Raw genomic sequence first — 14,415 nt, 5'->3', positions numbered from 1 at the left:
ACAAATATCATATATTTTGTAGCATGCACATAATATACTGTAGCATCTCTCTACGTATGCTTTTTCAGTATATTATTTCTTATTCCAACTGATGGTCTCTGGTTCTTTTTTTACAGCCTGAGGATATGTTTGTATGTGACACTGAAGAACGAGACATCAGTGGGCCTCCACCACACAAAAACCTAAAGAAGAGCCAGTGTACACCCCTCTTTATGAATGCTTATACCATCAGAGGTATGCCAAAATAACAGTTGATGTATACATGTGTCATATATAATGAGGAGACAGAGATCCAGGTATTTCATATATGTAGGAGAAAGATGGGATATAAATCCTTGAAATAAATAATTAAATAAATAAAGGTGTATTCTGTTGATAAAATGGAGATTTCTTAATTGGAACTACGCTGTTACTGAAACAGCAGCTTTGCTACGGTTTCAAGCAATTATTTCGATAACACCCAAATCACATTAATTACTTTTGCTTTCTTTACCCATCCTAACCAGTGTGGTATATAGTGCTTTGAGCATTGGACTACTCTGAAGACCAGGTTTCGAATTCATTCAGCCAAGGAAACCCACTGAGTGACTTTGGCCAAGTGACACTCTCTCAGCCTTAGAGGCAGACAAAGACAAACACCCCATCTAAACAAACCTTGCTAAGACAATTCTGTGATAAGTTTACCCTGGAGTCTCCCTAAGTTGGAAACTATCTGAAGTCACACAGTAACACCAGGAACCCTGGTGGTGCAGTGGTTAAATGCCACTACTACAGCCACAACATTGTGAGTTCAATCCCAGGGCTCCAAAGTTGACTCAGCCTTCCATCTTTTCATGGGTTGGTCAAATGAGTACCCAGCTTGTTCTTGCCTCAAGAAGAAGAACCCTCTCTCGTACCAACTACCATCATTAGACCTGGGAGGGAGTGAAAAAGACAGGCCCAGTTCCATCAGGTCTAGCTGTGAATTCTGTGACTTACGTCACTCTCTTTAATCTTATTTTATTGTATTTTATTTTATTGTATTCTCTGTATTTTTATTGCTGTAACCTGCCCGGATTCCTTGTGATTGGGTGGGCTTATAAATAAATTATTATTATTATTATTATTATTATTATTATTATTATTGGATGCAATTGGCTTATAGAGTGCTTAGAGAGTGCTGAATTCCCTATGAAGCGGTATAGAAATGTAGATGCTAAAATGCTATTGCTAATAAAAAATTCCTGGAGCAGCTTACTAATTTTTTTAAAAAAAAATCATTGACAATAACTTTATTTTACACAAGCACATAATCTGAACAGACTCCATACTGAAACAAGTTATTATAATTTTATATAACTAAAAACTAGTCCGTGTCTCCGTGAGTGTGTCTGTGTGCATGCATGCTTCCCACGTCACTGGTTATTGTGGGAATATATCAGTGGTGCAGTGCTGAAAATCGATAGATGTAGATTAGACTGGGAAAGAGGTGGCAAGGAAGCAGGAAGAGTCTATAGAAAAACCTCACACAGTGCCTGTGAACAGGATGGATTGTGTACTCTTCATGGTAATGAGCACAGAGAGAAGGAGATTGAATTTCACAGCTTGATTCTAAATAAGACAAATACTTGCCTGCAGGATTTTTGTGCTAATTATTATGACATAATCCTGTAACTATGTCAGTGGCATCATTAACAAGAAAGGTTATCTACATTAGAAAACTATTTGTTGTAGTAGCAGTTTCACACTTTTGGAGGACTCATTTTCAGATTAAAATATCCAGAGATGAAGCCATAGATAGTGTTTGTGAATTTTTATGCCTTTTTAAATGCACTTCATGCAAGTCAAGTAGGAGAATATGGATGAATGGAAATCCAGGTAGAGTGACCTTTTATATACAATATTTCTGTTAAGAGTTTACATCATAATTAAAACAAAATACATACAAATAGAGAGAGAAAAGAAAAAATGGAAATGAAAATAAAAGTATAAAAATAGAACAAAGTGCAGAAAAGAGGGGGAAATACTTGCAACTTTCTCACTGATGTTTACACATGACATAAAGTTCTACTTCTCCTAAATGTTTATAATTTATACTTCTACAACTTATTTACTCTTGCTAATTATTAGAATCCACAATTAATATTATAGACTGTCCATCTTGTTAGCCAGTCCTCTTACGCTGGGATTGCTGTATTAATCTATTGAATTTCTAGGGCTACAACATAGATAACCATTTCTATATCTTAAACACATAAACGCTTAAATTTTTATATATAATTTCCACTAACAACTTAATTTTCAAATCTACTCCTGTTTGTCATCATCTTTAATCATCCTTGTACATTAATTTATTTCATAAACAAGCCTTATTCATAAATAAGCCTTATTTACTAATTTCATTTTAACAAATCATAAATCTGACATCAAACCCTCAATAGCTATATATGTTAATCTAAAATCAGATAAAACCCAACAAATACACAAGCATTAAAACTACTTAAATTTAAAATGAGGCTCCCTTTCACAAATCATCATTAATGTAAGATGGTCATAATTCCTCTAAAACACAAAACTCTGGGGCACATTAATTATCTCATTAAGCTTGAATGCAGGTTCTTTTTCTCTTTCTTCTTCCTGAACAGACTGCTTCCCCTCATCAAACTTCTCCTCCTTTATGATTCTTCCAAATTCTAGACTCGCCTTCTATTCTCAGCAGTAAAAAGCATTGTTTTTCATAGGTTTCTCCAGCAGTCCCCTCTTCCTTTCACTGTTACCTCTTTCCATACCATCTGTTTTTTTCCAGATCTTTCTCCATGCTGTTAGTCCCATCATCATCAATCTTTACCTCACTCCACCATTTCAAACCAGACATCTTTTTAAGAGCATTATTTCTCTCCTTTTATGTTGTATTTCCTTTCAAAGGTCACAAATACTAAAAATAATGAGTACCACAACAATTGCTGTTTCTCTAGTTTGCCTCTGGCAACACTAGAGTATTAAAATATTTTGGGGAAAGTAATACAGTTTGTCAGTGATATGGACTTCAAAAATATGGACAATTTTCTTAAGAATTATTGTCTGGAAATGGCCTAATAAATACAATACAAAAACATGTGGCATTTACGTATAATCCCATTTTGACACCCAAACAGGTATTTTTAAAAAATCCTTGTGCTAATATTTAGTGCCAGTGTTGGAACTGATGAAATATTATATTTAGCTCTTCTTCTGGATAGTTTAAAACTTCTCCTGCTAGAAATGACAAATGGGAGAAACATCACTGTCTTAGGTTTTGCAGATCTCCCATTGATAAAACATTACAGAGAAAATATGTAGGAACATCTAGAAAAAGCTTCATTGATTGATGCATAGAAGGTGAGCTGAGCTGAGCTAAGTTTGAAATTATCAGTTCTCTTTCTCTGAAAAAGATAAAGCAATTTACTTTCTTTAGGCTTCAAAATGGTAATTAGATAACCTACAGTTTACCTGTTAGGAAGAATATTTAGGAAACTAGTACATTTATCTTTCAAGGAAATATAATAGTCCCCCCTCCCACTGCCTTTTATCCTCAGGTGATACATTCCTAGACCCCTAGTGAGAGGTTGAAACCATGGAAGGAGCCAAATCTTATACCAGTAATGGTTTCAGGCCTCAATTTACCATAGATAAATGAAACCGTGGCGATCAAAAGCATGTATAAGGGGTAATATGTTGTATTTGCGGACTGTGGCTGACTATGGATAACTGAAATTGCAGAAAGCAAAACCATGGATGAGGATGGACTCTTTGTGTATGCGTTATGTGCCTTCAAGTTGTTTCCGACTTATCGCAGTCCAAAGGTGAACCTATCACAGGGTTTTCTTGGAAAATTTCTTCAGAGGGGGTTTGTCATTGCCATCTTCTGAGGGTGAAAGAGTGTGTGACTTCACCAAAGTCACCCAGTGAATTTTTGTGGCTGAGTGGGGGTTCACATCCTCCTCTCCTGAGTCATAATCCAATGCTCAAACCACTATACCACCCCAGCTGTCATTGTACAGGAAACAAAGCTAATGTTGAATTTCAACATCTAACTGTGACTGTATAGACATTTTCCTCCCCATTTGTCTTCTTAGGAGCAGGGGCAGTGATCCACACTCACTCCAAAGCTGCTGTAATGGCCACACTTCTCTATCCTGGTAGTGAATTTAAAATTACTCATCAGGAGATGATAAAAGGAATCCAGAAATGTACCACAGGAGGATATTTCAGGTAATTTTCCTTTGGTAAATAGTTCAAGGTCATAATACATTTCCTGTCAGATGCACAACATTCAGAAGGTTATTTCTGTTCAGATTTCATGTTATCTATAATGACCCCCTTTCCTTTTCCCAATCATTTTTCTGTCTGAGATAATTATAAGCATTACAACTGTTATTTTCTTTTCATTAGAACCAGTTGTGTACTATTATTGTTTTTCTAGTGGTTATGAAGAAATTAGAGGAACCTATACTTGAATCTTTCTGCAAAGTGTAAGATAAACATCCTCTCCTGCCCCTTATAAATCTGTAATCGTAAATGCAGGAGGATTTCATACATCCATAGAGTCTGATGCAATTCCATGATACTTGGAAGAAGTGGCAAAGAGATCACTGGTCAAGATTCAAATTCCTGTAGTGAAGTTATGTCTTCAGCTAAATCTCACATACAGTACCTTGCAGAAGTACATACTCCCTTTAATTTTTCTTTATTTTGTTTTGTTACAAACTGGAATTGAAATGGATTTAATATTTTGCATCTTCAGAGTGTTGAGTATATCATGTACTTAAAGTGATAAAAATGCTAATTCAGTCCATATCAGTTCTAGGTTTTAACACAGCAAAATGTGAAAAAGTCAAGGAAGAGGGATGAATACTTCTGCAAAGTATATAAAATCTCTCTAGTCTGCTAATCTGAGCTACTACTCCATCTAAAGCCTTCCTAATCCTAAAATCTTGCAGCTGGAAAAAGCCCCAGTAGCCATCTCATCCAAACCACTGTAGGAATACATAACTGCTGCATTCCTGAAAGATGACCATCTAACCCCTGTTCAAAAAACCTCCAAAGAGAGTCCACCAAACCCTGGGGCAGTCTATTCCATTATCAAATAATTCTTACAATAAAGAAGTTCTTCCTAATGTTTAGGTGGAATCTTTTTTCTTCTTCTTATAATTTGAATCAGTTCGTTCACATTCTAGCCTCTGGAGCAGCAGAAAACAAGCTTATTCCATCTTCTGCATGGCATCCCTTCAGATATTTAAAGACAGCTAGCATGTCACTTCCCTGTCTTCTTTTCTGAAAGCCAAACGTGACTGCTCCCTAAATTGTTCCTTACGAGGCTTGGTTTCCAGAATTTGATCATCTTGGCTACTCTTCTCTGAATGGGTTCCAGCTTCAATAACCTTCTTGAACTGTGGTGCCCAGAACTGGACACAATATTCCAGGTGTTGTCTGATCGAAACAGAAAAGAGTAGCGTTGGCCCGTTCTGCACAGGCCAAAAGTACGCGTATGGCACGTAATAGGGTTAGAAAGGGGCGTCCTTTCCGGATGCCCCCAACCCTAGTACGTGCTGAGCACGTACAAAATGGCAGCGCCCATTCTACATGGGTGCTGCCATCTTGACAAAGCGGACGCTTAGCGTCTGCACGTTGCAGCGCGGTAATGACGCCACAAGTGCGCCATTGGTGCCTTGCGGCATCATTACCGCACCACAAAAAGAAGCTGCTTTTTGCGGCTTCTTTTTGCTGCATGGAGGAGGCGCGCGGTTTGGCCGCTGAGGCTCCTCCATGCAGCAAATGGGGGTGCTTTATAGACTGCCCTTTTGGGCGGTCTGGAAAGCACCATTGCTATGTTGGTTGATCTGGACAATATATTGTATAATCTGTAAACTAGATTTTATTTTCATGCATATCCCTGCCAGTCTGAAAACCAGAGCTCCTCTTTCATGTAAAATCTTCATCAGTCTGCAAACCAGAGCTTCTGTTTCATTCAAAGTCTGCACGACAGTAGACCAGAGTTCATTTCATGATAGCTGGAAAGCAATTAGGATTGAAAAATTAACTGAATTATTTGGCAGGAAATATTAGCTTCAATTAATGCCAATAAGAAGAACTTTACATGGAATAAAAGGAACAGGTGACAGTATATCACAGTTTGAGGATATACTGAAAAGAAGGATTAGGGAAGAAAAGGGGTTAATAGGAAATGTTTATAAAGTGTGGTACAGAGCACCAGGAAGAGGTGGCCGGGAGCCACCTCCTTTGCTGCGTAGCCGCACTGCAGCAACCAAATTGTACAGCGGGCTACGCAAAAAAAAAAAAGGACTGCTAAAAAGAGGCTCCTTTTTGTGCCACCGCAAACTGCTGGCGGCGGTGTGAGCACGTTGTTGCTGTGCGGCTCCATCTGGAGGCTGCGCAGCAGTGACGACATCACTACGTGCGCCATGTACTTGGCGCTGCACAGAGAGGATGCCCTCATCACGTGCGAGGGGCGAGGGGAGTGTGGACAGGGCGCCCCTTGCACGTGACGAGGGCGTCTTTCAGGGCCCCTCTGTACCGGGCCAAAGTTTTTTTTGGAGAAACAATTTGATATTAAAGGAAGGATTGGAGGGTATATGGGTGAAAGACCTAAAGATAAACACTGAATATTTAACAGTTCAGCTATCTCAGATAACTAAAATAAAAAATTTAAAGGTAAGAAAACAACAATTAAAGTTAATAGTCAAATTGTATTAAACCCCACATCAGATAGCAATGATAAATACAAAACCTTCTCCAAGTTGCTGGCATGGATGTGGACAAAAAGGAACATACATTCATTTGTGGTGGGAGTGCTCCTATGTGCAAAAATTTTGGTTAGGTCTGAATTTGAGGAAATTCAAATTGAATAAAACATAAAATTACATTAAAAATCTGTTAAAGGTGGTACATGCTGTAATAGCGTTGGGATGGAAAACAAACTGTTGGAGGGGGGAATTGGTTACATTATATTGTAGAATGTCTTTTATTTGATTATTTAAGGAAGAGAAAAGGAAAATATAATAGTCAAACAAAGGAAATGATCTGGTGGGATAAATGTGGTTGTCGGATTGAGAAAGTTAAAGCTGAAAAAATGTATGATGATGTTAAAGAAATAATAAGATATTCCACATTATGGGTACTGGATACTAATTTGCTTGGTCATAGCCATCGGAGGTGGAGGAGGGGCAAAAAGTATGTGATATAATAATGATAATACTTAGTAAAGATTTATTATATATGTTGTATTATGGACCATAATAATGATAATACTTAGTAAAGATTTATTATATATGTTGTATTATGGACCATAAACTTATAAACATACATTTTTAAAAAATACAAAAAATACAAAAAAAGTGCTAAAGGGTTTCATTATGCACTATATTGCAAATGAGTGATTGAGGCATAGAGAGTGGCTTCCTTAAGACCACTAAAGGAATTTATGACAGAGGTGAAAAATGAACCAATGACTGATTCGTAGCTCTGTTTTTGGTTATTAATCAGTACCATCTCTCACAACATGTCCCTTATTTCACAAAGGGGAATATGTACAAATATCCCCCATTCTGGCTTTTCTGGTTATCAAGATGTCTTGAACTCTGAGTAGCAAATCTAAGTCATAGGGAATGACACAAAGATCTTAATGCTCTTATGTGTAAGAGAAACCTAAGTATCTTTATATATAATGGATACACACACACACATTTATTAAGATTATCTGACAATCACTCAGATCTTGTTTGAGAACATGAAGTTCAAACATATAATTCTTTGAAAATCTTGCCATGTTTAATTTATGATTTCTGTCACGTTTCCAGCATCTACATTAGATATACCCTGACCAATTTTAATTAACATGGTTTAAAGAATGCCAAGTTATCTTAATCCCCCTTTAGTATTCATTATGCAAATTCCTACCGGGAACATGCTGCCTCCTGTTCACAATCAAGATCTTGGTATACTATTTGAATACTATAGATAATCCTCTAAAGCAAGGGTGGGAGATATATGGCATTCCAGATATTATTAGATTTGAGCTCCTTTTGTCCCTATTGTACTAGATAGGGCTGATGGGATTGGCAGTCTGGTAACTTCTGGTGGGGAATTTAGCAATTCCCCATGCTTTCACTAAAACCTCCAAGCGAAAAATTCTACTTAAGGATGAAAAAATAGGTTCATAGGAATCATAGAGTTGGAAGAGACCACAAGGGCCATCCAGTCCAACCCCCTGCCATGCAAGAATACACAGTCAAAGCAGTCTTGACAGATGGCCATCCAGCCTCTGTTTAAAAACATCCAAAGAAGGAGACACCACCGCATGCACCCAGCCCATTCTGGCCCACCACTGCAGTCCTCAACCAGACCGCCGAAAAGTAGCCGTTTTTTTACTGCTTCTTTTGGGCTTAGTTCTTTTGTTTTGGGGTGGTCATGGGGTGGCCTCTGGCCGCATTCAGGGCATACATCGTCTACACGCCACACCACAGCATGGCCCAACAGCAGCCCTTTCAAGCCTACAACACTCACTCTGATTGACTGCTATTGGTCTAATGCAGCATAGATTTTAAAATTGGCCAGCCAAAAACCAATCAGAATTTAAACCATTTTGAAATCCTGCAAATGATGACAACTAATTATTACCACAGTGAAACTTCCTCCCTCTTCCCTCACCATTGCAGTGCTTCCTGCCAACTGAAAGTCGGACTACAGGGCAGTAGCCCTGTTGGAGCCTTCCCTGAGGCATGCCAAACAATTCTGTACTTTTCCATTTAGATGTATGCTCCAGAAAGTTTTGTAGGACTTACTTCTGAGTTATGTGGTTCAGGTCTATAGATATTATACACCTAAATACCTAAGGTTTTGAGCTACTGTGGTCAAACACAGGAGGGGGAGAACAGACCACTCGAAAAGGGAAGATTGGGGCCATCCCAGATCCATGGCAACCACATGCCACGGCCTCAGTCTGCCCCAGAGCCAGCCCAAACAGGAGCAGAAAGTAAAAAGCCGCCTTAAGCAGCCCAGCTGCAACCCCAGGGTGGCTTTTGGGTACTCTGGTGGCATACAGCATGTAAACACTATGCCCCCTGAACATCCTGAAGCCTTCCCTGTGTGATTGGCCAGGTGGTTTCCGGGTGTTGCACAATTCTTATGGGTGGGAGGCTCTTAGGCTGCTCTGACTAATTGACATGCTGTCCTCACCAAATTTGTGTTCAGAAAGGACTTTCAAACCTTCTAGGGGGGCAGGGGAGAAATAAAGAACAGATAGGTGAAACTTTTTTTTAATGTCATAATGCCTGCTTCTCCTCTCTGCTCCTCTTACTTACTGTGAATAGTAAACATGTCTTCCACTTGAACACTTTTTAGGTATGATGACACCTTAGTGGTTCCCATTGTCGAGAACACACCTGAAGAGAAGGATCTGAAGGAGAGAATGGCCAAGGCAATGAATGAGTATCCAGATTCCTGTGCTGTGCTAGTTAGACGTCATGGAGTGTATGTCTGGGGAGTAACTTGGGAAAAAGCCAAGACTATGTGAGTACAATTAGGAAGAAAAACTATGATAGAGAGAACTCTGATATTGCAAATAAAACTTTATATTATGTTCAGGTGTAACCAAATATGTTGCTTTAAGCTGAAATTGTCACCGTTTCTGTCTCACTTGAACTTTGTCCTTTTCTTTACATAGAAATTGAGAATATCATGATGAATGCAGTTTATTCATAGAATAAGCACCTCTCTCTCCCATTCCCTGGGCATGCCATTTTATTTTCATAATTGTTTTGCAAATATTTCAGGGGCATACAATTTTTGTGTATTTTAATACAGATAGTGGGGTGGTTGGAGCAATGATGCTTACCAGCTAAGTATAACTCCTCAGCTATTACCATAGTTCTTCAGTGTTACTCTGGCATGTTTTCAATCACTAATTATAGTAATGTTTTAAATGTGAAGGAAAGAATGCCCCGAGATAATATTACACAAGAATGAAAGGCATTAGTTATCATGTTGCAGCAATCAATGATACATAACATTGTACCTTGAAGTCAAAAAACTATCCAACAAAATGGCAATCCACTGTATTTTTCCTGTTTTGTTTTCTGTTTCAGGTGTGAATGTTATGATTACCTCTTTGATATTGCAGTTCAAATGAAGCAACATGGACTTGATCCTGCTGTAGTTCCTACTAAAGAAAATGGGATTGTTTAAAATCAAATTTCATCTAAGGATGACTCTCTTGTTTCAGTGGAATATTATCAAAGAGCTTTTTAGCTTCATATCTATGTAGATGTAATTGTTTTGCAAAATGTTCTTATCAGATACATCGATCCAGTTGTTAAAATCACGAAGGATTTGCAAGATAGTTTGGGCTATTGCATTATATGGAACGTTCCTAGCCCCTTAATCTCACAATATAACTGAGAGTAGTTTTGCTTCAAGTTCTTGGTTCATATAGGAGACTCCCCCCGCCCTCAGTAACATTCTCTTGTTAAAATTGCTGTAAACAATTTTAAGCTTAATATTCAGCTATGAAAACCTGACAGATCACTTAATGGAAATGTCATAAATGTTTGAAAAAACTTTAAACTAGAACATGTAGAGTGCCATGTATAAAAGCTATTCTACAAAAAGACATTAGCCTTCCCTTTTTGAATAAGTGTTACAATAATGATTTTTGTAACTGTATTTTTTACTTCAATAAGCTGGAATTTCTTTACCCATGCATTGTGTTCCTTGTTTAATCTAAAAACTGTTTACATTTCAGAAAGAATCAGAATAGGCCTAAAATAAAACAGTGTGCCCTTGTGGTGGCGGTGCACGTGCGCCTTGGGTACACGCACCATTGTTTCTTCCAGTGTACAGCGCCGGAAGAAGTGGCATATAATGCACCCACGTATGATGCGGGCGCACTGTACAGTGGGACTTGGTATCCATGGGGGATCCATTAAGGACCCCCACACACAGAGATACCAAAATCTGCTGATACTTAAGTCCTGGTATCCCCAATCAGGTGAAGCCTCGTTGTCCCTAATGGTGGCACAGCCACGTGCACATGCCACTACTGGGGACAATGGGGGCTGTCCCTAATTGGTGGATGTTGGGGAAATAGGGAAAATCTGTGAATGGCAAGTCCGCGGATAAAGAAGCCTCACTATATATGGAAATGTAGAGGACATTTCAGTGATCACCTCTATTATACACTGCCTTTTAAAGTTAAAATTCCTTCACTTGCCAGTTTTATTTTTTTTAAAATGCATTTCACCTTAAAAGTGCTAGGCAAATTCTCTATCCAATGATGGTGGGAAAGGATTATTATTATTATTATTATTATTATTATTATTAACCTTTATTTATGAAGCGCTGTAAATTTACACAGCGCTGTACATACAATCTTTTTAGTTAGACAGTTCCCTGCCCTCGGGCTTACAATCTAAAAAGACATGACACAGAAGGAGAAGAGAGTGGTGGAGGGAAAGGGTAAGAGGTCCAGCAGTTCTTCTCTACCTCCAAGGCCTGGACCAAGGCAGATGGACTGGAGGGAGGGCTTGGCTTCATAATGGATGGTTAATCTTCTTCCAGGGAAAATACAGGGAAAGTAGGATAATGCATATACAGTACATAGCAATACAGGAAATAGTTCAATAAACAGGCACCAAAAGAACATCAAATAGTAAGCGACAATTATGCAATGCCTGGGAAGGCTTCTCTGAACAGGATGGTTTTCAACTCCATTTTGAAGCTGGTTAAAGAAGTGATGGCTCTTGCTTGCGGGGGAAGAATCTGGATCTGGGATGCATGGCTAATGGAGAAGCTTGCATATAGTGAGAAAAGAAAAGAAAAACATCACACACAATTCTTTTGAAAATAAATGGTATCCCTTTATCGATTACATCAACACTGCATCACAGTATCATCAACATTTTCAATATCTTACCCATGACTTTGAACACTTTAATATGTAGTCAAGTTACTAACTGATATGAAATCTGTTGTATTTTGATTATGTTAGATATTTTAAAATAATTTTTAAAGTTTATTTTGCCAACAGAGGTAAATCAAGAATACATTACAATTAATTTCCCTGCTGGTAAAATTCAAAAACATACGTAGCTATGTTACTCTAGAAAATCAGTATGCAAAGGGATCCTGTGACACCTTTGAGACTAAGGCCCTGTGCAAACCAGCCATTAAGGCTGGCCTGGGGGCAGAGTTGGGGCATCACGTCCATATGACACATGCCCCGGCTCAGCCCCCAGGGAGCCATGACACCACACATTGCAGGGTGAGCGGCATCACGGTGCTCCTCTGGTGCTGCATCCACATGATGCAATGCCGAAGGAACTCCATAAAACAATGGTGCTTCATCTATGGTGCCTCTTTCACACTCTAGAAAGGCCAGATCGGGGCTGCAGTATGTGGTTGCCACAGCCCCGATTTCGCTGTAAAAGGGGTAGCTCCAGGCCACCCCTTCGGGGCTGTGTGCACAGCCCCTAACTGAATGAATGAAGCTGGTAGCATGAGCTTTTGTAGACTTCTAGAATCAAGAGTATAAAAGTTGATGCTACCAGTTTTTTTCTTTCAGATAGGCCCTATTCAGGCCGGCCTCTGGGCAGAGTCAGCAGGGTGTCATGCCGCATGCTGCTCCAGACGGTGCGCAGCATCACAGCACACCTCTGGTGCTTTCTCCAGATGACGCAGCGCCAAAGTGGTGCCACCGCAGCTATGGCGCCTTTTGGAGGGCGCAAAAAGGAATCGCTTTTTGTGGCTCCTTTTTGCACCCTCCAAAGGCTGGATAGAGGCTTCCATGGCCCTGATCTAGCCAGGAAAGGGCGGTGTCCTGCCGCCTCTTAGGGACAGTCTGGAGAGCCCCTTAGCCTCAAAGATGCCACAAGATCCCTTGCAATTTAATTTACATATGAATAATGTCTGCTGTTTCTCAGTGGGTTGATACTCAAAAAATAGTCATTTAATACAAATCAGTTCAGATATGCCAAAATCCAGAGATTATGGGAGAAAAGAAAATTCAGGTCTGTGTCATCCACAAAATTATTCTGATCACATTAGAATTTGCTGCATCAACACAGTCAGTTAATTTTTGATATTCCTTTAGCCTGAGATTAGAGGTGATGTTCAACATAGGAAAAAGATCTATTTGATACAGGAATCTGCTTTGGCGAAAAAAGGGGGGGGGGGGCATACTGTTTGCTAACTAGTGAAGCCACATAAATACCCAGGTCAGGAGTATTACATACTTTTTAAGAAAGAACAATGAGAAGCAGTTCCTTCAAGACAAAGAAAAAAATCAATATGCATGAGGTAGATTTTGTGCCAAGTGTTTTGCAGTATGGTTTCCCATATTTATTTAGACTTATAATGGTATCATGCCTGATTTTGGCATGATTCCATTGGTTGAGGAGCCACATACAGCCCATGGGACTCACAGATGGACATGCTTCCCATTTGTGCACATGCATCTTCCACCCCTTCACAAATCCCTCTCCACATTCATCAAACTGCCTCTGAATTGGTACCAATTAGTCATTATGTCTCATCTAAATCTTCCCCTCACCTCATTTAGGAATATATGGCCCATTGTTGTTGTTTTTCAAAACTGAAAGTAAGTGTTGAATTAACACTTGTCATAAACTTTCAGAAGCAAAGGGCAGTTCCAGACATTCTGCTGCAATAACACAAACAATTTGAAATTTTCATGTAAACTGGAGCAGGACTGTTTGGCAAAGAAAGGGTTGTTTTTGCACTGCTGCAGTCACTATAATTCTGTCAACTACCAGAAACCAGAAGAGATATAAATTTCAAAAATGTTGACCAGCCCCCATAAATGTTTGTCTATGGGACTGTACAGATGGGTGGCATACAGCCACCCCTTTCCTGGCCAGATCAGGACCCAGCAACCTCATGCCGTGGCCCCAATTCGGCTTCCGGAGAGCACAAAAAGGAGCCGCTTTTGCAGCTCCTTTTTGCACCCTCTAAAGGGTGCCATAGCCGTGGCGGTGAGGCTTTATGATGCCCTTTCGGTGCTGTATCATGTGGATGCAGCACTGGAGGGTCATGATGGGGCATGCCATCTAAAAGGGCACGTGGCATCATGATGCCCTGTGGGCGGAGTCAGGGCATCCAGCATGTGGATGCTGAGCCCTGACTATGTCCACAGGCCGGCACAAAGTGCCAGTCTGTATAGGGCCTAAATCTAGATGCTCCGATTCTACATAGACTTGGTACACACATTGTATCCTCAGAGATTACAGGAAGTATCCAACATTGTTTAAGCATTGTACAATCATCAGTATTAAATAAAAAAGGCAATCATTGCTTACTGCTTTTTTCATGGTTTATATGATTTTATTGTGGTTTTAATATTTTAATTTTATATTGTTTTTAGCT

The 14,415-nt window shown here is 39.4% G+C and overlaps 1 protein-coding gene across 1 annotated transcript in view; it reads left to right on the top strand.

Annotated features, from left to right (window-relative positions):
* Nucleotides 1–11,333, top strand: part of LOC149314583 (methylthioribulose-1-phosphate dehydratase-like) — a 34,390-nt gene extending 23,057 nt beyond the window's left edge. Inside the window, exons 4-7 of the mRNA XM_089521430.1 lie at nucleotides 117–234; nucleotides 4,095–4,230; nucleotides 9,379–9,546; nucleotides 10,122–11,333. Of these exons, the coding sequence (XP_089377556.1) occupies nucleotides 117–234; nucleotides 4,095–4,230; nucleotides 9,379–9,546; nucleotides 10,122–10,221 (522 nt within the window). The 3' untranslated portion in view covers nucleotides 10,222–11,333. The remainder of the gene's footprint in view (nucleotides 1–116; nucleotides 235–4,094; nucleotides 4,231–9,378; nucleotides 9,547–10,121) is intronic.
* The last annotated feature ends 3,082 nt before the right edge of the window (nucleotides 11,334–14,415 follow it).

This window comes from Sceloporus occidentalis, unplaced genomic scaffold (assembly GCF_023333645.1).
Source record: "Sceloporus occidentalis isolate IW3139 unplaced genomic scaffold, rSceOcc1.0.p SCAF_4, whole genome shotgun sequence".
Classification (NCBI taxonomy): Eukaryota; Metazoa; Chordata; class Lepidosauria; order Squamata; family Phrynosomatidae; genus Sceloporus; species Sceloporus occidentalis.
Note: the sequence above shows the minus strand (reverse complement) of the source record. Positions and strands in the feature narration are given on the sequence as shown.